A 22,130-nucleotide genomic window follows, 5' to 3' on the forward strand; every position below is an offset into this window, starting at 1 on the left:
GGTGGACTTCATTTAGGCTCTGCCACTTCTTTGGTGTCACCAGCTTTTTGTGACCTTGGATGGAGTAAATGAGATAAACATTGTGTGTCTGGCACATAATGTGTGATCAGTACATGGTGATGTCATTTCTCTGTGAGATAGTGCTTCCATGTCAGCCATCTGTGACAGTTCCCCAGGTTATATTGATTCCAACTTCATGCTTTTCCTAAGAGAAGAACCTTAAGCTGAGCTTTGGGAGGTGTCTTGGTGTTACCTACTGTGAATTTTGTTGTTAAAGCTTTTTATTTTTGACCTGCCCTTTTGTGTTGATGTCTGTTAGTTTTGTGTGCTTTTTCCCCAAATGAGGTATTTTCCAAAGTTGTCCTGACATTCCAAGATAGGGCTATATAAGGCTAAGCTGTGAGCTCTTGGAGGGTAGCAGTTTTATTTTGTTTGCAAGAGTGTGGCTCAAAACATGCGTCAGTAAAATGTTAGTTCCCTTTAGAATAGTTGATATACTGATTTTACATATTTTCTGCTAATCTTTCGAAATGTATGTTTTTGAGTGTGTTTTGTTTTTGGGACCCAACAAAAGGCAAATATTAAATTATTTAAAAATAATTAGGGTAAAGCCCCAGGCAGCAGTTAAAATTGAGAGTCCTAATACATTGAAGCTTTGTGAAAATCCCTTAGAAAATACATGAGCATTTTAAAGGTAATTGAGGGCGCCATAGATCATTTTAACATCCTTTTCCCATTGTTCTTAATCTAGAGAATCTCTTCTGTGTCTTTAAAGTCAGGAAATTATCTTTTTTGTTTCTTTGGTGGGGTTATTTTCAGTTGTATAGTGTATATAACAAGAGCTGCCAGAATGATCATTAGTAACACTGTAAAATCACATCTACTGTCACAAGTAGTCTTTTTGTAACTATTGGAAAAACTGTGGAAATGTGGCACCAACTAATCATCATTTTTGCTTATTAGTAGGTTGACTGTCACTTGGAAAGAGGACAGATCATTTAGGTAAAGCCAGATTTTAGGTATCAGAAGAGAGATCCAGAAAACAGACTTGGGTTTTAGACTAGATGACTTCTAAGGTACTTACCTTCCTTAAAAGTTGTCTAGGCTAAAACCCGGTGAGAAAGTTGAGGAGGGCCACTCAGACATTTTTGGTGCTGAATGAGGACTTGACTCCCTGATATTTTTGCTTTTAAATACATCCCACTCTGTTCCCACTGGCCCTGCAGTCATACTGGTGGGACTTAGCCCTAAGAGCACATACCTCAGAGGAGAAGTGCCACAGATACGGGGATCTCATCACAGAGGAAGGTCTGTGGGCAGCCATTCTCCAGCAGTCCAAGGCTGGGTTTGTTTTGACATTGATTTTTTTATTTCTGTTACTGCCCTCTGGAGGTATATCACAACAAGATTTAATGAATGTTTTTTGGTCTGCGTTTATTTGATGCATGACCTGGTGATTTGAGTTCCATTGTTACCTTTTTTTTTTGCTTTCTGATTATGTACCACATAACTAAATCAATAAAGAAGAGAATGGAGAAACAGCTCTGTTTAACATTTCAGGGGTGATGGAGTAATGCTGTCTATAAATATTTATATTTTTCTGAGAAGATGTCTTTTTCTTTTTGACATTCAGTCGAGTTCACCAGGAGATTCATCACTAAAGAGAGGGGGAGGAGTGTGAGAGGGGAATGAAAAGACATCTTCCCCTCAGTAAATTTCTAAATGTCTTTTGAAAGATAAATAGAAAAGAAGACTTAAAAGAGTTTTTCATTTGAATAAGCCATTTTTTTTTCTAAGGCATTGAAATACTTAGCTAGCCTTTTCTCACCCAGGATAGTAACAATCAGGGGAATATGGATATATAACCAAAGGATCCCCAAAAGCAAAATAGACTCTGTTGGCTTGCAGCTTCCTATGAGTTGCGCAGCTTCTCATACCTCCCAGGTTGCAGTCTCTCTCTCTTTTTTCTGCCTCCTCTCCTTGTCTTGACTTCAGCCTTGTCAGAGCCAAATCACTTCCTAAAGGCCCCACCTCTTAATACTGTTGTGTTGGGGATTAAGTTTCAACATGAATTTTGGAGAAGACACATGCAAACTGTAACAGAGAAAGCTTGCTCAGTGGATTCCTAAGTCAAGATGCCTTCTCTTCTCTAGCACAAATAATCACTCATCCATTATTTTTTCAGGTTTGATAGTTTTCTTCCTTTCTTCCTTCCTTCCTCTCTCTCTCTTTCTTTTCTTTCCCTTTCTTTCTTTCTTTCTTCTTTCTCTCTCTTTCTCTCTTTCTCTCTTTCTTTCTTTCTCTCTCTCCCTCTCCCTTCCTTCCTCCCTCCCTCTTTCTCTTTCTTCCTTCCTTCCTTTCTTTCTTTCTTTTTCTTTCTTTCTCTTTCCTCCCCTCTCTCTTTCTTTCTGTCTTTCTTTCTTTCTCTCCCTCCCTCCCTCCCTCCCCTTTTTCTTCTTTCTCTCTTTTCTTTTTGTTTTTTTGGTATAGACGGGGTCTCCCTATGTTTCCCAGGCTGTTGAACTCCCGGGCTCAAACCATCCTCCTGCCTCGGCCTCCCAAAATGCTGGGATTATGGGCATAAGCCACCATGCTCGGCCTTGATAGTTTTATAGTGAGGTATTTTTAATAGTCTCCTCTCTATAGATGATGATAAAATCTGTCAACCTCAGTTTCATCAGGAGCTGTGGTGATGTGCGAGCCCGCAAGGATCACAGTAGGTACAGCCATTGGACTACCAGTAACAGAGTGGCTCCAAAATCTCTGTGGGCACTAGTTAGAAGTTATGTGTGCTCCCCCCGAATCTTGCATACAAACTTATTGTCCCAGCTTTCTAGACAGCCCCGGTGCCTACTTAGAGGCAGTCAATGATAATAAACAAGTAGTTAACGGAGTACGTAGTCTCATTCTGGGGGCTAGTGCCCCTGTGAGGCGTGGCGTTAAAGTTGAGCAGCTCTTGCTTGTGCTGGAGTCCATTTCTGTTCTGACTAAATCTCACCCGCTTAGGTCTTGCCTGGAAAGGTCGAGAAGGCCCCAGAATAATCTTGGAGCCCTTCAGGAACCTCAAGGACTCCTAACGACCTGAACCCTTAGAGGTGTGACTTCATCCTCGAATCACTTAGATGTTGGAAGGACTTTAGTGATCAGAGTGACCTAGGCTCTTATTCCAGACTTGTCACCCTGTACTGCTTGCTACTGTCCTCCCTGAGCCCTGTGGAAGCTCTTGGAGGGCAAGGCGGGACTCCTCTCTCACAGGCAGCAGCTGATCTCTGTGAGAGTTGCTGTGAGAGTTTAAGCCACATGAATGCAAGACCAGCCTTATTCCATCTTGTTTATTCCCTGAAGTAATCAGCACAGTATCTTGTGCATTATAGGTTATTGATAAATGGATGTAGATTGACCTGTATCCTTCCCCTAGGCCCAGAATCTGAACCTTATCCTCTATATCCACAAAATACTGTGCCCTAGATATTTATGTCTGCGTTTTGAAGTGGTTGTGCAGAATGTGGAGGGAGACTCCACAAATGTGCTTCCCATCCCTTTGTATATGATGGAGGAGCGATCTGACAAGGAAGAACACCATTTGGTTTCATCTGTATTAGAGTAACCGAAAGTGGGCCTGTGTTGCTGTTGAATTTATTTATTTTAATTCCAGTATAACAAAAGCCAAAATAAAACAAACAACAAACAAAGTATAATTCTGCCACTCTAACAAAATGCTAACATAGTCTCTTCCCTACTTGGCTGGAAGCACCCTAAATTCTATGTAGCATCAATCATATCCTATTCTCACAGATATTTTTCACACTGCCATGTAGTTTTGTTAGGTGGTGCAGCATGGTGGTATTATAGCAAGGCATGGGCCCTGGAGGCAGATATGCCCTGGTTAGAGTCCTGCTCCTGTCACTTGCTAGCTTTCTGACTTTGGGCACAATGTATACATATGCATATGCGTATGCCCTTGCCTACACCAGCACCTGCATCTATGCTTATATTTATTTGTTTTAGAGATGGTGTCTTGCTCTGTTACTCAGGCTGCAGTACAGTGATATGATCATAGCTCACTACAGCCTTGAACTCCTGAGCTTAAACCATCCTCCTGCCTTAGCCCCCTGAGTAGCTAGACTACAGGTGCACACCACCATGCCCAGCTAGTTTTTATATTTAAAAAATTTGTGTAGAGACAGAGTCTTGCTATGTTGCCCAGGCTGGTCTCGAACTCCTGGGCTCAAGCAGTCTTCCCACCCCAGCCTTTGAGTCAATGGGATTTTAGGTGTGAGGCCCAGCTATGCCTATATTTACATATTCACACACGTTTATAATTATTCTGCTGATTACCACTTACATTTAACTGTACTATTTGCCATTTTGTGTCAAAAAAACTACATTTAGGCTTATTGCACTTATTAATATCCTAATTGGGCTATGTTTATCCTGGCTAAATAGATTAGTTTGCCAGGGCTGTCCCTTAACAAAATACCACTAACTGGGTGGCTTAAATAACAAAAATGTATTGTCTCACAGTTCTGGAGGCTAGAAGTTCAAGGTCATGGTGTTGGCAGGGTTGGTTCCGTCTGAAGGCTGTGAGGGAAGGATCTGTTCCAGGCCTCTCTCGTGGCTTGTAGATTGCCATCTTCTCCTGTCCTCTTTACATCATCTTTCCTGTGTATCTGTGTCCAAATTTCTCCTTCTTATAAGGACAGCGGTCAATTTGGATTATGACCCGCTCTAATGACCTCATTTTAACCTGATTGCCTCTGTAAAGGTGCCATCTTCAAATAAGGTCGCAGTCTGAAGTCCTGGGGCTTAGGACCTTAACATATGAATTTTGGAAGAAACACAATTCAGCCCATAACACTAAGCTAGGTGCCCCGTTGGAGGACAAGATGAATATCAATTTTATAGGTTGGTGCTGACAGACGACACAAGATAGTAGCACAAATTCCCATTGATGAGGCCCCTTTCCAATTCAGGGAGTTCTTTAGTCCTGCCATTTCTTTAGGGATTCTTACCTTTTATCCCTGTCTCTCTTTGATTGGTCTGTGCATTTCTTCTTTTTCCAGCTTTATCTTAAGTTCTGTATTTAGTTTTGGAATTGTTTTTCAAGAATAAGTCCAGATTGTGGAGATACAACAAATGTGACAGTATCTTAAAACAATCCTTTAAAACACTGTCCTCAACTGTGCTATTGAGAATTCATCATTTCATGTCATCTCCCATGGGGACACGTTTGTTTCTTCCTTGTGCTTTTGATGTAATATATACGTGTCCAGGCTGCAATTTGATTTGTTTTTTTGCTATTTGAAAATACAAATCTTATTCATAACTGACTGATGAAATGGATAAGACTTTTTATCTGGCTTTATTTTATTAACTAAAGGAAAATGATACTTCATCAGCATACTTCAATTTAGTTAATATTCTTTTTGTAATTCGGGTTCAATCTGGTAGACAGTTCTAAAAACTTGGACTTGCAGAAAGCAGCACGTGGCTGCTCACCATGCACGTCCGCACGGCTTTCTGTAGTAAAGTCTAGTCCAATCCTTCTTCTTCTCTCTGTCATTTCCACTGTTTGCAATATATTTTTAAATTTATGTTAAACGTTTATCTTTTCTCTGCCTCTTTTCTGTAAATCTAGTTTATTGCCTATGCCAGATGTTTTTTCTCCCATCCATTCCTTTGTCAATTCTGTCTCTTGGTCTGGTCCCTTGCAGCTTGAGCCCTGGATGGCAGGATGGTTCTGTGGGGTGGATTGAACTATAAAACCTGGTTTGATTATTGGCCTTCTCAGCTATTAATGCATATTCATTTAGCTAACCCATAAATCAAACAGCTGATACCTGTACATTCAGATTTCATTATTTCTGTTGTTTTGTTATCTTCTGGGTTGTTCTGTAAAAATACTGATGATTCCTTTAACAAAAGGAAAAAATTTTAGCTTAAGAAAATTATCTGAAATAAAAAACAGAAGAGGTTTCAAACAAAAAAATCCTTGTTGCATCCTTATTTATGATAGGGAAAACTTGTAAATAGCTGATATACACAAAAAGATACAGCTATTAAATTATGGGGCCTTATTTACAATATTATGTATTTATTAAAAACAATGTAAAGAGTTTACAATACTGTGGGGGAATATTATGTAATTAGAATGGGGAAAACTTAGGATATAGAATTATATAGAGCGTATCATCTCAACTACATAAAATATGCATATATATTGGAAGGAAATGTGTCCAAATGTTAGTGGTATTTATCTTTGAGTGGGGTGGGACCAGACATGGAAGTCTAGATTCAGACAGACCTGGGTTAAACCCTCCTTTCCTCTTGTGTTTGCCTGTTACTTACAAGACATAATCTCTAGTAAGCCTAATTTATCTAGGGTAAATAGGATCTCCCTCACCTAATGATTTTCCGGAATCATTAGGTAAAGTGCTTAGTTCAGTGTATGACGTATAATAATGCAATAAGTAAAAGTTCAATTATTAATAAAAACCACATTATCAATAAAAAACCATTTTTCCCATTTTACTGCATTCCTGACACAAGCACTATATCGATTTCTCCATGTTCCCTTCCGTTTTAAACGGCACACGTTAGGAGGCAGAACCCCCAGATCCGTGGCCTTGGTCAGGTTCACATAACTACTCTGTTTTGGTTGTCCAGCTTGGGCGAAGTCTAAACCTCTTAGCATGGGGTTATGTTGAGGATTCAGTGCCTTAACATAAAAAGGGCTTAGCATCAGTGCCAGGCACATAATCGCTTACATGTGTTAGCTGCTATTATGTACTTAAAATTTTTAAAAATATATGTATGTATTAGTTTTAATTCTTACATTCAGAAGGATGGGAAAATTACAGCAAGGATTTACATAACCTGTAGAGAACTAGACTTAATGACTTCTAAGTCTAATGTCAGGGATACTGTAATATATACATATATATATATGTGTGTGTGTGTGTGTGTGTATAGTTTAACTAAAACATTGCAAGTTTTAGGTATAAAATTGGGGTGACCTTGGAATGAGTGGTGGTAGAAAATGAGGAGCCTTTGGAAAATCCAGTTTGGTCTGTGACTGCTGGGTTGGTAATGTGATGATATGCGGATCAGTCAGGTTTCTTGGTTTGTTTCAGTTCTCCAAATATATGCCAGATTTTTAGGTCCTTCTGATTTATAGTTAATAGGTTAACATAGATAAGTGGCAAGAATAGGTATTTAATTTCTTTCCTTTTTTTCTTCAAAATTGAAGAAAATTTTGCCCAAGTCAAAAAATGTGCTGTTGCCTTTTTGAGTGATGTGTGGTGTGGGGTCTCAGCCTTTTCTTCTCTGGTCCTTGCAGGGGAAGGAAGTGGAGCTAGGGAGTGCAAGATTCTTCCATTTTTTAGGTGAAAGCAAACATGATAATATAGGTTTGCATGGTCACTCAGCAACCCAAATCCATGCTGCTTTTAGCAGATGTTCTTCAGTGGGGGCCACACTATCTCACAATCAAATTAAGCACAGCATGAAGAGAGTCACTTGAGAAGAAACTTGCGTACAGTTCTTCTCACTCATTCTTCCAGGTTCAGTCTGGAAGAAAACACTGAATGCCCTCCCCGATCACTGTAGAACAAAGCTTCCCCCTCAACCCCAAGTAAAAGCCAAGTATATCTGTATCCATCACAGTGGTGTGTGCCTTAATGACAAAGTTCGTGTTGCTCAGCCTCAGCAGGAGCCTGCAGAATATGCCTTCCTGAGATTGTATAGGCTGGCCACCAAGGGTCAACAAAAACAAGTAATGGGATGAGTTATTCCCTGATATCTAGACGAATGGTAAATAATTCATAGTTCACCTGGTCTTGACCTTCACTTTTATTTTTCTTCTGTTTTTTTCTTGGACCTGACCTTTTACATTTCTGTTGTATCCATTTTTGTAAACAATCTACTTTCAATCATTTGAGTAAGTTAATGTATAAAAGAATTCAAAGTCAGAGTTCAGTTTAGAGCCACCTTCTTTCTGAAGCTTGTAACAAGAGGAGGAAAATAGCAGGACTGAAAGGTAGACTCCAAGAGGACTGAAATGTATGGATGATTTTTTCAGCTGTCTTGGCAACCACAGGGGAATAGTGAGATTGCTGGAGAGCTGACACAGCCTTCTTACGGTTCGACAAAAAATGACAGTATCTTCCACATACAGGCCAGGAATTCACATATCTTCCCAGAACCTCTGTTTTTATCTATGGAAGGGAGGTGCAAAAAAATTCAAAATCTTTTTAGCTTTCTAGCCTATTGCTCATATCCAGGGACAAGACATACATGGAAGTGCCCTGGAGCACTTCATTGCTGAGTGGTCATCAGGTGATAGCATCTCCTGTTTGTTTCACTCGTGACTCAGGCCAGGAAGGCTGGTGTTGGAGCAGGGTCACAGCTGAGTGCTCTGAGAGTTGAGGGGAGCAGATGGATCCTTGCTTGTTGGGGCAGGATTTAAAGACTAGTTTATGGAAGCAAAGCTGGATGCTGGGCTGACAGGTAACAGAGGACCTGGAGCGGAGGGTGGTAACATTTCAGACACACAGGCTGAAATAATTGAAGCAGTTTTGCAGGGATTGAAAAATCATCCATTTCATTAGTATAGAGGATTCTTATGATGTGCCTAGGAGATAGGAAGCGGGGTAGATGAGGCCGGGCGGTGGGTGGGGGCCTTAATCTTTGGGCTAAGCAGCTTGAACCTGATTTTCCATACATTTCAAAATGCTATGTGTGCATTAAAGATCAGCTCTAGGCAAAATCATAAAGCTGTGAGAACATAGGCGTCGGCTCCCCTCTCTTTCAGCCGGTCCTTTTTTCTTACTCTCCTGCTCACTGCCCCTTCTCCACTGTGCCAGAGTTCTAGTGTGTTCTGTAGCGCACTACCACTTCCTCAGCAGAATTTCCTCTTAATTAGGCATCATCTTTAATAAAGGGCAGCACTCAGCTAAGTTGCCCGGAGGGTTCTGAAACTTACCATTTCTATGACAGTGATAGGCAGCAAATGCACATAACCATTTTTATAGCAAAGTTTGACTGAGGACAAATCTTTATGACCAACAATATACTTAATGATGGAATTCCAGGTGCCAGTGCCAAGAACTGCCTGGCAATGGGAGGGTAGGTTGGAGGGATCCTGGGAGGGCTCTAATGAACCGTGTGCATACCCTCTCTGTTCACTGTGGCAGTGTGAGAAGGTCTGGTTGTGCTTTTCTAGCACTGTGAACTTTGGGAAGGTCTCTTGACTTCAAGGTTTTAGTTTCTTCACCTGAAAATGGAAAACAGTATCAAAGGTCTTTTCTCATCATTCTTGTATTCCATGTTGTGGTCACTCTCTTTGGTTCTTAGTGGAGGGTAGAAATGCTGACTTCTCCCCACCGCATTCATGCATTAAATAAATATGTATTGAACCCTTCTCTGTGTCAGGTATTTTATTGTGAGCAATACACGTGGTCCTTGCCCTTGGGGAGCTTCTAGTTATTTCTGACTGATGTGGCATTGGTTCTTTTTTTGAGTTGTGTATTTGCCCAGATGGAGAACTTCATCTTGTTAGCCATGAAGTTCAGCATCTGTGGTTCCTGGAGTGGGCTGTTGTTGAGTAGACATAGCTTGGTCCTGCTGGATGTTGGCCCTCTGTTCATCCTTTAGTTGTGATATTACCGTGCATAATTCCTCATGACTAATTTAGGGGAAAATCTGGTTAAATCTTTCCATGGAGTATGTATGAAGTCCACAGATATTTATTGAGCACCTACTGTATGGTAGGCACTGTGCTAAGCCTTGAAATACAAAGATGACTCCATTGATGCAGTTACTGCTCTCTGAGGCCAGCAGGGGAGATGGACTTCTAATGGCAAATGTATGCCTGACACTAGGTTATAGATCTATATGTCTATATCTATATCTATATCTATATCTATATCTATATCTATATCTATATCTATATCTATCTTATTGCTGCTATATTGGGGACTGTGGTGGCCCTGCAGTTTACTTAGGTATATATGGGGTTTGCAAAGCAGCCCTGGGAGCCAACAACTTGGCTGGAATTTTTACTGACCTGCATGGGCTGCTGCTAAGTTCACACTTGTGGGGGTGGTTAATTATTTCTCCTTTGTTCATTTACCACTTGACTTTTAACGATGGTCATTTCTAGTTGAAGTGTTCAAACAGTAGTCCTGGCATCTCTTGCCTCCATAAGGGAGAACTCAGGGATTCTTACATAAATGTTCTCTCTAGTTTTCTGGTCTCCCCACTCTGGCTGCAGACAGGAGCTTAGCTGTCCTGGTCCTATTCTAAGTGGCTGTTAGCTACATGGAAAAGTCACATGAGCTGTGTTCATTGCTGCTTTCCCTGAGCTTAGTATCACATGGAGCTCTCTCAAGTGTATCTCATGGAGCCTCTCCACTCAGGCCCTGCGCTCTGGGTTCCCACCAGTTGGGAAGAGATATCCAGGTCCCAGTGGGTTGACAAAATTATTAGAGAGGGCCTTGGTAACTTGCAGGAATTGTGGCTCCTTGGTAAAGCTGGACTGACGATGAGATCCAATGGGATACCCTGCTTCCTTCCCTCCTGGTCCCTCCTTAAATTAAAGATAGCTGGCTCCCAGTGGAGGCATGACTTGACTTACCTTCCCAGATGCGGACAGATAGGCACCTGTCTATGCCTGACCTGCTCAGTGCCTGGAGTCTGAATGTTCAAGGCAAGCTCCAGGGTACCTGAGCCCAGACTGTCCTGCAGAGCGAGATGGAGGGCGAGACCCTGGCTTTGGCATTTGCAGCACTTCTGGGTGGCTGTGACCCAGTGCACGGTGGGTTCTTACCTGCATAGGAGCTACTTCCCTTCCTCTCTTGTAGAAGAGAGGTAGGGAGTGGAGAACAGGAAGCTCTTTCTTTGGTGTTTCTTTGAGAGAGCTGAATCATTCTCGGGAGATTGAGATGTAGACACAGATGAATGATAGCAAGTACAGCCATCCAAAATTGAGCACAGAGGCCTTCCCAAGAGGTCACGGTGGAGAGTCAGTGGCTAGAGGCAGAGAGAAGAGGGGGATAGTGGCCAGCTCTTACTCTTGTAGACCTCCATGGCCCCATTGAGGTATGGTGGCCTGGCCCTCTGGTCTTGGCAGGTGGGCAGAAACCCCTGCTTTACATAGGAGTGTGCAGAGCCCCCATTGTGCCTCCCATAAGTTGCCCCTAGGCAGAGCTCATGAACAAGCCCCAGGGTGGAAGCTGATAGTAATGCCAGCCTTGCCCCACAGGGTGAGGGCTTTTTCCCTCTTGAATTCTTGGGTTGGGGGAACCTAAGTGACCTCTAAGAGAAACAACCTAGGTGCTATAGGAGTTAGCTGCTTCACACACACACTCAGCCTCACAGCTCATCCTCAGAACGTTCTGTGTCTAGGAAAAGCATGTTGTATGACTGCGATAAGAATAAACACAGGAACTATATTTATTTATTTTTAATTTTTATTTATTTATTTTTTTGAGACAGAGTCTCACTCTCTCACCCAGGCTGGAGTGCAGTGGCACGATCTTGGCTCACTGCAGCCTCCGCCTCCCGGGTTCCAGCAATTCTCCTGCCTCAGCCTCCTGGGTAGCTGGGATTACAGGCACCCGCCACCATGCTCGGCTAATTTTTGTGTTTTTAGTAGAGATGGGATTTCACCATGTTGGCCAGGCTGGTCTCAAACTCCCAACCTCAGGTAATCTACCCACCTCAGCCTCCCAAAGTACTAGGATTACAGGCATAAGCCACTACACCCAGCCCACAGGAACTATATTTAAGTGAATAAAGGGCTAACTAGAAGGTGAGCTCCATGTAGACAGGAGTTGTACCTGTCTTTGCCCCCTAATGCCTGTTAGGTTATCTAGTACATAATAGATACAAAATAAACAATAACATATTTGTAGCTCAGATAGTGGCCGACTCAAGTATGCTGCTTCCATTGTTTTTGCAACTCCCATGACTAATGTTATTAATAATAATAGCAAGCCCAGGCCGGGCGCGGTGGCTCACACCTGTAATCCCAGCACTTTGGGAGGCCAAGGCAGGTGGATCACCTGAGGTTAGGAGTTTGAGACCAGCCTGGCCAACATGGAGAAACCCCGTCTCTACTAAAAATACAAAGTTAGCCAGGCATGGTGGCACATGCCTGTAATCCCAGCTACTCGGGAGGCTGAGGCAGGAGAATCGCTTGAACTGGCTACTCGGGAGGCAGAGGTTGCAGTGACCCGAGATTGCGCCACTGCATTCTGGCCTGGGTTACGAGCGAAACTCCATCTAAAAAAAAAAAAAAAAATTAATAATAATAATAATAACAACAAGCCCGTACCTAGCCTTTTCTCTGTGCCTTTGACTCATTTAATTCTCTAGCAGTCTTATAGGTAGATCTGTTATTATCTCCCATTTTGTAGAGGAGGAGACTGAGGCAGATGGCAGAGAAGTGACCAGCTCAGGTCACGCAGCTGGTAAGGCAGGTGGAGCCAGGGCACCTCGTGGTCCTCCCTTATAGGCAGAGATTCAAGGGGAGGCTGCTCATCTTGACCAATGACAGGCATTTATTTTGAAGAGAAGGAGGCCTCTGCTGGAGCTGAACTTGTTTGTCCCTGGGTGAACCAGGGTGATCCTGAGCAGCCTGCACTGCAGCCATCATCCTGGGCTCTTTACAGCTCCCTGGGACTGAAAAGTATATTTTAAAAGGATAATGTCTGGGTTTCACCACTGGTTTCATCAGCTCCTCTTCCACAAAGGAAACCACAGAAGGGTTTTGTGTTGGATCAAGCAACCTTCACACATACAATGAGGGCAGAAATGGTAAGAGTGAGACAAAATTATGAAAACAAACACAATGCAGGTTTTATGAATTTATACCCAGTCTTTGAATAAAGAAAAAACAAAAACAACGTTAAGATCCAATAAGATAGTAGTCATTCAAATTGGGGTAAATGAAAAATGAACAGTAAGATAAAATAGAAAAAGGGATTAGACTATAACAACACCACAAGAAATTGTACACAGATTTGGCTGTGGACTTTCACTCAGCAAACTAGAAAAGGAAACCTGATCAGCAATCCTAGCCTCAGAGTCTGCACCATGAAAAGCCCGGAGAGGGGTTCGGGTGCAGAAGAGTAGAGGCCAGGACCAGCTGCAGGCTGTGCTGCCCTGAAAACATCACAGTGGACAAGGAGCATAAATCTTTATCGAGGTATGTTGTCTGAGCTGCCTCATTTTCACAGGGCTTCAGTGGATGTATAGTTAAATTTCTCAGAAGTGTGGAAAATACACACTCATCTTTAGTCTACATTTCTAGGTTGCTGTATGTTCTAATCCTACTTTCTTTTTGTTATCGTTTTTGTTTGTTTGTTTTCTTTTTTTTTATTTGAGACAGAGTCTTGCTCTGTCACCCAGGCTGGGGTGCAGTGGCGCAATCTCTGCTCATTGCAACCTTCACCTTCCGGGTTCAAGTGATTCTCCTGCCTCAGCCTCCCGAGTAGCTGGGATTACAGGTGCCCACCACCACGCCCAGCTAATTGTTATATTTTTAGTAGAGACGGGGTTTCGCCATGTTGGCCAGGCTGGTCTTGAACTCCTGACCTCAGGTGATCTGTCTGACTCAGCCTCTCAGAGTGCTGGGATTACAGGCGTGAGTCACTGCACCTGGCCTTAATCCTACTTTCTTTTTGCTATAGGGTAAGTCATGGTACTTGATTCCAACAAGTGTCCGTTTTGCCAGTGTCTCATTTTGTTGTGAGTGGTGCTAGAAACAGCTCATTGCTGTGGTTCTTGTGGGATGGTGAATAAATCCCATATGACTAGGTTTCCCTATGTCAGTGGTCATCTTGCATGATAATAATTAAAATACCTTGTCTTTAAATATAATGTTGTAGATTACAAAGTATTGGCCTTTTAGAGACATTCGTGGGAAGTCAGTTGTTGGCCTTATCTCAAGCTTGGAAAAACTAAATCTTAATAAAATGGGGAGCCAGAAGTGAGAAGGCAACGCTGGGGCCTTTTAGTCTTATACTCGTGTGCAGTGCTCTGTAAGAATGACTAGTTTGGTTTCCAGGATTTTTTTTTTTTTTTTTTTTTTTTTTTTTTGGTATATTGTATTCCTATGATGCTTTTTTGCAATAGTTGTTTCTGGGTGATTAAAAAAAAAAAAGTTGAGGCCACAAATCTCATAGTGAATGTAGTATTTCTTGTCTGTTGAACACCTACCCTGAACTACCATCCATTCCATGCCCTGCCCCCTCTTGAGATGTAAGGATGAGGAGACTGAGGATCGAAGGGGTATAGTTGGCCAAGCATTGAGTATCTATCAGGAAGCTCCTTCTGTGGGAGCAGGTTCCCTCCTGCTCTCTGAAGGCAGCAGAGGGCAAGTGACATGTCCAAATGTCAAAGGCACCAGGAGGCCTGGAATTGAGCCTGCACCTCAGACTCCGCACCCGGGGTCCTTTCTGTGAACCCAGACTTAGCCATTCACCTTCTCTGCAATAGACCCGGGGCAGCCATGTGCACCTGGTGCAGAATAGAGATTATGTATGGTGAGGAAGGGCACTTAGCTGTCCTGAGACTGTCTCTAGGACTATAATAAGGTGGAAACCTTGTCTATGTAGATAATTTCCCTATGGAGTTTACAGCAACCATGTGATGTGCACTTTTGGATTACAAAGTCTTAAAAGCGTAAGTCTGAGCTACTGCCTGTTCCTCTACCCCCTCCTAGCATACCTGCTCAGGAGACAAGTCCCATACCTGCTGGGCCACCCCTCTCTTCCATCTCTCTTCTGAACCTGCTACTCCAGGCTCTCCTCCGCGCCATCCCCCGCCCCGCCCCCATCCCACTAAAGCCCTCTGATTTGCCAGATTCAGTTGCAATGTCTCAGTTGCATCTTACCTGACCTGTGACCAGCAATGGGTACATGCGCTCTCTCCCTTCTGTTTGATGTGCTTTCTCCTGGGTTCTACCCTCTGTCTGTTCTCTTCCCTCACCTACCCCTGTGCCTCCTTTGCCAGTTTCTTCTCGTCTGCCAATTCAGAATGTTGTTCCCAGGGCTGAGTCATTAGTGCTCTCCCTCAACACCCTAGGTGGTCTTTCTAGCCCCTCCCACCCAGTTCTCGCCCCATCTTTGCGTTCAATTCTATATTCCACCTCTCCACTGAATACCCCTCAAAGAAACTCACCTCCAAATCTTTGTCCCCAGCAGCCTTTCGTTTTCCAGTTGTTTTGGACAGAGTTTTCCTTCATGTCCTCCTGTTCCTGCTTCTCTCCTTCCTGTCTGCTTCCCAGCTCTCTGAGCCTCTCTCCTGTGCACCTTGCGGACTCCGCAGCCCCAGGTGCCTTGCTGTGCCCTGCAGGGCTCCCTCCTTTGATTCTGCTGCCCCTTTTGGTGCTTTCTCCTTGCTCCTCTGTGTGTCTTCTGCTTCCTTCTGAACTCCAGTGTTAAGTCCTGCTGTTATATTTGGCTCTCGGGTCCATGTCATGGCTCTCTCTTGGCTTCAGTGGAATCTCTCTCTGCATGGTTAGGGGGACCATTCATTTGCCTTTCAGAAAGCTCAGTTTTTAGCCTGAGAAGGGCAGACTTCACGCAGCAACACTTACAACACTTCGTTTTCCGAGGGAACAGACGATATTAACCATCCCATCCTCTCTGTTGCATCCCATAAACAGCATCCATGACACCATGGAGCTTTGTGGCTTTCCTCACTGACTCTTACCACCAGTCATGCTTATGGATTTTAGCAATTGTCACCAGCCCCGGGAGACAGACTAGCCCATGGAATGATCTGCATCACAGCAAATTAGTCCATTTATCTCTAGCGTTTAAATTTTATTTCCCCCAATCGGGGAGTTGCTGGGTTAACTAGGCCTCTAAAGAGAGGGGTGGAGGAAGCTTTTACATATGGCTTTAAAAGTCCTTAGTATTGCAGGTGGGAATTGCCAGGTATTTTGAACCCCTCTGCTGTGTCAGCAATCCAGCCACTGCCTAGGCCTTAGTTAGTTAATTCAGTTTCAGGCAGATTCCCAGTGAACACTGCTGTTGTTTATTGAGAAGTGTATCCTGGCATTTCTCGACTAAGGAATATTTTCATAATCTTCACGGCAAAATTCATTCGGAATGCAAGCAGGGGTCAGAATGACATTGCAGTCGGACGGCCTGAAAGGTTGCTTTGTGAGACTGTGTAAACCATGCCCGCATTCACCAAAGCATCTGTTGAAAAACATCTCCTGTATCCATGTGACCCAGCCACCTGTTGTTAGGACGCCAGCAATCAAGCATGCTGAGAAGCTGAGACCCTGGAGGCACCCGCTGCACTGCCTGGGCCTAGGCAGCCTGTTGTCCCCTCTACCTTGTGGCCATCTCATTGCCTCCTAGCCCCTCCCTTCTTCCGTGGGAAGAAGCTGGAGTCCAGGTTTACTACCTGCAGGTTCTCTAATAAAACACAAGAAAGAGAGTGAGCTTGAAATACCTGTGGATTGATGTTAGCCGGGCTGCTCTAAGATTCTATTAGCTACTAACTATAAAGGGCCTTGTTTTGCTTGCTAGGATGACAGTCAGCTGGTTCTTCAGGCACAAAGAAAAAAGTGTTTGTGATATAGGTTTATTTCTGTCTGTCCTGTGCCCAAGGAGTATATTTGATAGAGACTGGCTTGGGTTAAGTGAGTAGGGGACAAGTAAGTTTCTGGCCATGAAATAGAGCAGGCACTGAAAATATACCATGAGCCAGCCACCAACTCAAAGGAAAAGCACTGAGTTGTTGAACTTACATTTTTAAAAGAAAGCATTTATGAATGAATTCAAACTTAGCCTAAACCTGTGTCTTGTCTCGTTTCGTCTCGTCTCATCTCGTCTCTTTTCTTTTCTTTCTTTCTTTCTTTCTTTTTTTTTTTTTTTTTTGAGACAGAGTCTTGCTCTGTCGCCCAGGCTGGAGTGCAGTGGCATGATCTCGGCTCACTGCAACCTCTGTCTCCCGGGTTCAAGCGATTCTCCTGTCTCAGCCTCCCGAGTAGCTGGGATTACAGGTGTATGCCAGCATGCTAGGCTAATTTTTATATTTTTAATAGAGACAGCGTTTCACCATGTTGGACAGGCTGTCTCGAACTCCTGAGTTCAAGTGATCCGCCCCCTCAGCCTCCCAAAATGCTGGGATTACAGGCATGAGCCACTGCATCCAGCCACCTGTATATTTTCTAAAACGATTGAAATGGACAAGAAACAAAATATCTCCATAGTTTGTCTAAACAAAATCAGAATTGAGTTGCATTTTATTCCCTTTGAGACCCCAATCACGTGAAGCTTCTTGGTACCCTTTGGGTTTAAGATTGGCCTCTCTGGCCTCATGTTGATCTTTTCTTGGGATTCTATTTTATGCACTGTGCAGGGCCGATATCATTATAGCCACTTTATTTGTGAAGAAATTGAGGCAGAGTGGCCAAAGTGACTTTCTCAGATTGACACAAGCTCTTAGTGATGGAGCTGGGCCCAGAATCCAAGTCTTCTGGTAGGTGGGTGGTGGAGCTGTTGTGCCAAGAGGAGCACCTGAGAGGGCTTCCCTGATTCTTCTCTGTCCCCAGATGCTGAGAGGACCCAGGGAACTGAGGCTGTCTTTAGGACCCAGTCGTAGGTGCCCAAGGCTCTCTGCCTCTTGCCTTGAGGACATTAACCCCGGAAATTCCACTCCTAGGACCTTCTCTCGGAAACCCCAAGGAGGGGGACTACTCAGTGGGAGGTGTGGTGAACAACTGCAGCTCCCTCCTCCTAAGGGGTTCTACTTGTCACCCTGTAGTAATAACTCTTAGCCGATATGCTGTTGTTGTCCTCCTTTAAATTTTTCAAAATTGATTTTTAAAATTTGTTTTGTACCTAAAGTGTTCTCTTTATTTGCTGTTTTATTTTCTTTCCATGTTTAAAGTTGATTTTAAAGTCCAGTACTTTTTTTGTTTTTTTCCCCAAGACAAATTATTATCGTGAACATCAGGGTTTGTCTCTTTGTGTTTTCCAGACATTCTGAGTGAGACTGTCCACATCATCTAGGAAAATGGTGGCCCTGTCCTTAAAGATTTGTGTGCGCCACTGCAACGTGGTGAAGACCATGCAGTTTGAACCATCTACAGCTGTGTACGATGCGTGTCGAGTCATTCGGGAACGGGTGCCTGAGGCACAAACTGGGCAAGGTAGGTCCTGGGTTATTTACTGGCTTCTTAAAATGTGTTTGCGTGTTTTTCACTTTTTTGCTAAAGAGACAGAGGCTCCAAGTGGTACACAAGCCTATTAGTGCATATGTTTCAAATGAAATACCTTCTTAGATCAGATAACTACCTGCTTCCTCTGTGAGACTTGTGATGACAATGATCATGCCCACTGCTGAGTCATCATTGTCATTGTGCCCAGCAACTTGACCCTCCCATGCATGAGGATTATGCTCTGCAGTTTACAGATCACATTCTCATGTATCATCTCATTGTCCCAAGAAAGTGCAAATGAAGCTGCCCTAACAGTATTGGCGGTGTGTGTCCTAAGCCCTGTTTCCCATGCATGAACGCTTTCCACTGCCATTGGAACCCAGAGTAGGTCTTATATTTCAAGTTTTTTTACAGGGACTTTATAAATTTTATCTTAAACGTTAAAAAAAAAAAGACATTTGTGATATATGTTTTGTTTGAAGTTTGGCTAAATCACTCATCCCCGTTAATCTGAGTTTAAACAAAAGCCACTTGTACCATTTTATTTTCTCCTTCCCTTTGTCTTCTCTCTATGTGTCTTTCTTTTATTTAGTATTTGACAGGCAGTTGAGAAATTGGATCCCTTCCAAATCAGTAAGTCTTTCGGTGAAAGTGGGATGAAACTTATCTTAAAAATGGAAAGAACAGGCCAAGCATGGTGGCTCACACCTGTAATCCAAGCACTTTGGGAGGCCAAGACGGGAAGATCGCTTGAACCCAGGAGTTAGAGACCAGCCTAGGCAACAGGGTGAATCCCTGTCTCTAGTAAAGTCTGAAAAATTAGCTGAGTATCGTGGTATGCACCTGTAGTCTCAGCTACTGGGGAAGTCGAGGCAGGAAAGTAGCTTCAACCCAGGATTTTATGGCTGCAGCAAGCCATGATCCAGCCACTGCACTCCAGCCTGGGTGACGAAGCGAGACCCTGACTCAAAAAAAAAAAACAAAAAAAACGGAAGAATAAAAATCAAACATCACAACAAGGGTAATTATAAATACAAAAATATCTTCTTGAAAAGATCTGCTTTTCATAAAATTGTTTTTGGTCTAAAACATGATGATGATGATGATGATGATGATGATGATGATGATTTTTTTTTTTTTTTTGAGATGGCATCTCACTCTTGTTGCCCAGGCTGGAGGGCAATGATGTGATCTTGGCTCACTGCAACCTCCACCTTCCGAGTTCAAGCAATTCTCCTGCCTCAGCCTCCCAAGTAGCTGGGATTACAGGTGCACGCCACCACACCCAGCTAATTTTTTGAATTTTTGTAGAGACGGGGTTTCAGTATGTTGGCCAGGATGGTCTTGAACTCCTGACCTCTGGTAATCTGCCTGCCTCGGCCTCCCAAAGTGCTGGGATTACAGGCGTGAGCCACCACGCCTGGACGATTATTATTTTTTGAGACAGGGTCTCGCTCTGTCACTGAGGCTGGAGTGCAGTGGCCCCATCACACTTCACTGCAGCCTCAACCTTCCAGGCTCAAGTGATCCTCTCGCCTCAGCCTCCTGAATAGCTGGGACTACAGGTGCACACACCACCACACCTGACTAATTTTTGTATTTTTTGTAGGTACACGGTCTTGCTATGTTGCCCAGGCTGGTCTCATACTCCTGTGCCCAACTGATCCACCTACCTCTCAAAGTGCTAGGATTACAGGCGTGAGCAACTGCGCCCCCTGGCTATTAAAACATTATTTATGCTATTAGTAGTGTTTTAGATGACTCAGAAATAAGGTTTGCTACATCCCTAACTTTACTATTTGGTTGTCCAGTCATTTCTGGTGCCTTTACTTTTCTGTTCCCTTTTTCTATTGTTTTTCTGTCGGATTTTTTTTTTGGTAGGGGGTGGGGAGCTTGATTGCTATATAGTGCTGGTGAAGGTATAAACCTTTCAAGATTTTGAAGTTGCTTTTCTAAGAAACAGCAGGAGCTCTTACCCTCATCTGGGTCTCAGAAGAAAGACAGAAATTTTGGGGTAGGAAATGGTACTGCTCGTCTCCTGCCAACCCGCCCCCTTCATACTTCCTATGTCAGATTAAGGGGTTCTTGCAGAGAACACCAAATTTAATTTTGCACCTTTTACATAATTTGTTGGTGGTCGGGGGGCAGAGGCCTCATCTCACAAGGAACTCCTACCTCTCTTTTACACTGCTCAGCTGGGATGATGGAGGGGTCACTGGAGACATAACGGCTTCATTTGTCCCCCTTGGCCTGAGTGGCCTTGGGCATAGGTGGTCACTTCCTTAGTTTCTTCACCACTGTCTTGTCATTCTCCATGGGATGTTGGTCTGGTTTTTATAGCAAGGGATAGAGAACAAGCTCAAATTCAGTTAGAAAGAAATTTGGACTGCTTCTGAATTTTCCTACATTTTAGACACAACTACAGCCCACCGGTTTTAGGAAACACGGACCTTATTTGTGGGTGTTGCTTCTGCAACTCAACTCTTACTCCTCCAGATCTGCTCCAGCCCCGATGGCTGCTCGTGTTGTCAAAACGAAACATTTCTGTCTGGTGAGGGAGAACACCCACATCCTTGCTGAGTCAGCAGGCTCAGGGCCTGGAAGTCAGTGATGGCTTCATCACCACTTTGCCTTCTGTTTTTCTTTCCATTTGTATTTCAGCTTCTGACTATGGATTGTTTCTTTCGGATGAAGACCCCAGGAAAGGGATTTGGCTGGAAGCGGGCAGAACACTGGATTACTACATGTTGCGGAATGGGGTATGCTGCCAATCCCAGTGCTGTTTCTTCATCCCTTTGTCCCTGGGCCTTCTTCCATAGACGCCAACACAGTTACGCTATTTTGATTCAAGGGCATCTTATTAATAGTTCGATGCATTGTACTTTGTAAGGGCTGTTCAGATGGTGATAGAAAATGTCAGATATTCAAATTCTTGAGATTCCATAGAAGGATTGAAGCAGTTCGAGGTTAGTATTTTAAGTACTTTCTACTTGTCGTTGTTGGATTTGGTAATTGTGAGATAAGATACAGCATCTTACTGTAAGTATGGAAGAGATATTCCTATGCCTGGTGATGGGAAGTTAACAGATGAGAGGGAAAAAGGAAATGTAACCCTAACGGTCGTTAGAGACTGAATATTAGTGTTTTGTTTTTGAAAAAGAAACTTCAATTTGAGATGTGAGTTTAATAATGATCAGTAGTAGTAACAGCAACAACAAAAATGGTTGTGTTATGGAAGTAGGGAGAAGTAATGAGTAAAAACATATTAAACATTTTGTTCAGCTTAACCTCCAAGATACCAGGTGTTGGTATGTAGGGTAAAGTGGACCCATCAGATTGATGGGTATTCCATAAAGTAAGAGTGAAATATGTGATGCCAATTAATTTGGATAAGAAATTAATAGTTTAGTTTTAGGAAGTTCATAGTTCTAGTTTTAGGAAGTGTAGTAAACAAGATACTTAAAAATATCCCCCAAACATGTTACCCCTGTTTGGTCTTGTCATTAATGTATTTTAACACACTCTTTTGAAAATCACTACTACTGTGATACTCCACTACTGTGAAGAATGATGAGGATGCTATTTATGTCTTTCATTATTTCTAAGATATAAGGTAAAATGTATTTATAGTAAAAATTAAAAATATTTTTGTATGCAAATAGTAAAGACATAGAGATAGTAAAAATTGCTTATGACAGTGTTAAAAGATAATTGGAGACACACACTGCTGTCTTTTTAAAAGGCAAGTAGTCACCTCCCTCTGCTAATTCCTTAGAGCAGATCATTCTCAGCCTTTCAGGAGGTCATACTCTACTTTCATTTCACTGAGGATAGTTTTCAGTAATTGTAAGTTATAAGTATGACTTCTTTGCGTACAATTTCACTATCAAATTTTTAAGAAATCTTTATGAAACCATTTATTTAGCACTGGAGAAAAAATTGA

General features: G+C 42.9%; 1 protein-coding gene across 4 annotated transcripts in view; it reads left to right on the forward strand.

Annotated features, from left to right (window-relative positions):
- Positions 1 to 22,130, forward strand: part of TLN2 (talin 2) — a 453,126-nt gene that overhangs the window by 238,834 nt on the left and 192,162 nt on the right. For all 4 annotated transcript variants that reach the window (XM_024232426.3, XM_024232425.3, XM_063716677.1 and 1 more), the window contains 2 exons: positions 18,007 to 18,178; positions 20,849 to 20,946. In XM_024232426.3, the coding sequence (XP_024088194.1) occupies positions 18,043 to 18,178; positions 20,849 to 20,946 (234 nt within the window). In that variant the 5' untranslated portion in view covers positions 18,007 to 18,042. The remainder of the gene's footprint in view (positions 1 to 18,006; positions 18,179 to 20,848; positions 20,947 to 22,130) is intronic.

The sequence above is a fragment of the Pongo abelii genome, chromosome 16, assembly GCF_028885655.2.
Source record: "Pongo abelii isolate AG06213 chromosome 16, NHGRI_mPonAbe1-v2.0_pri, whole genome shotgun sequence".
Classification (NCBI taxonomy): domain Eukaryota; kingdom Metazoa; phylum Chordata; class Mammalia; order Primates; family Hominidae; genus Pongo; species Pongo abelii.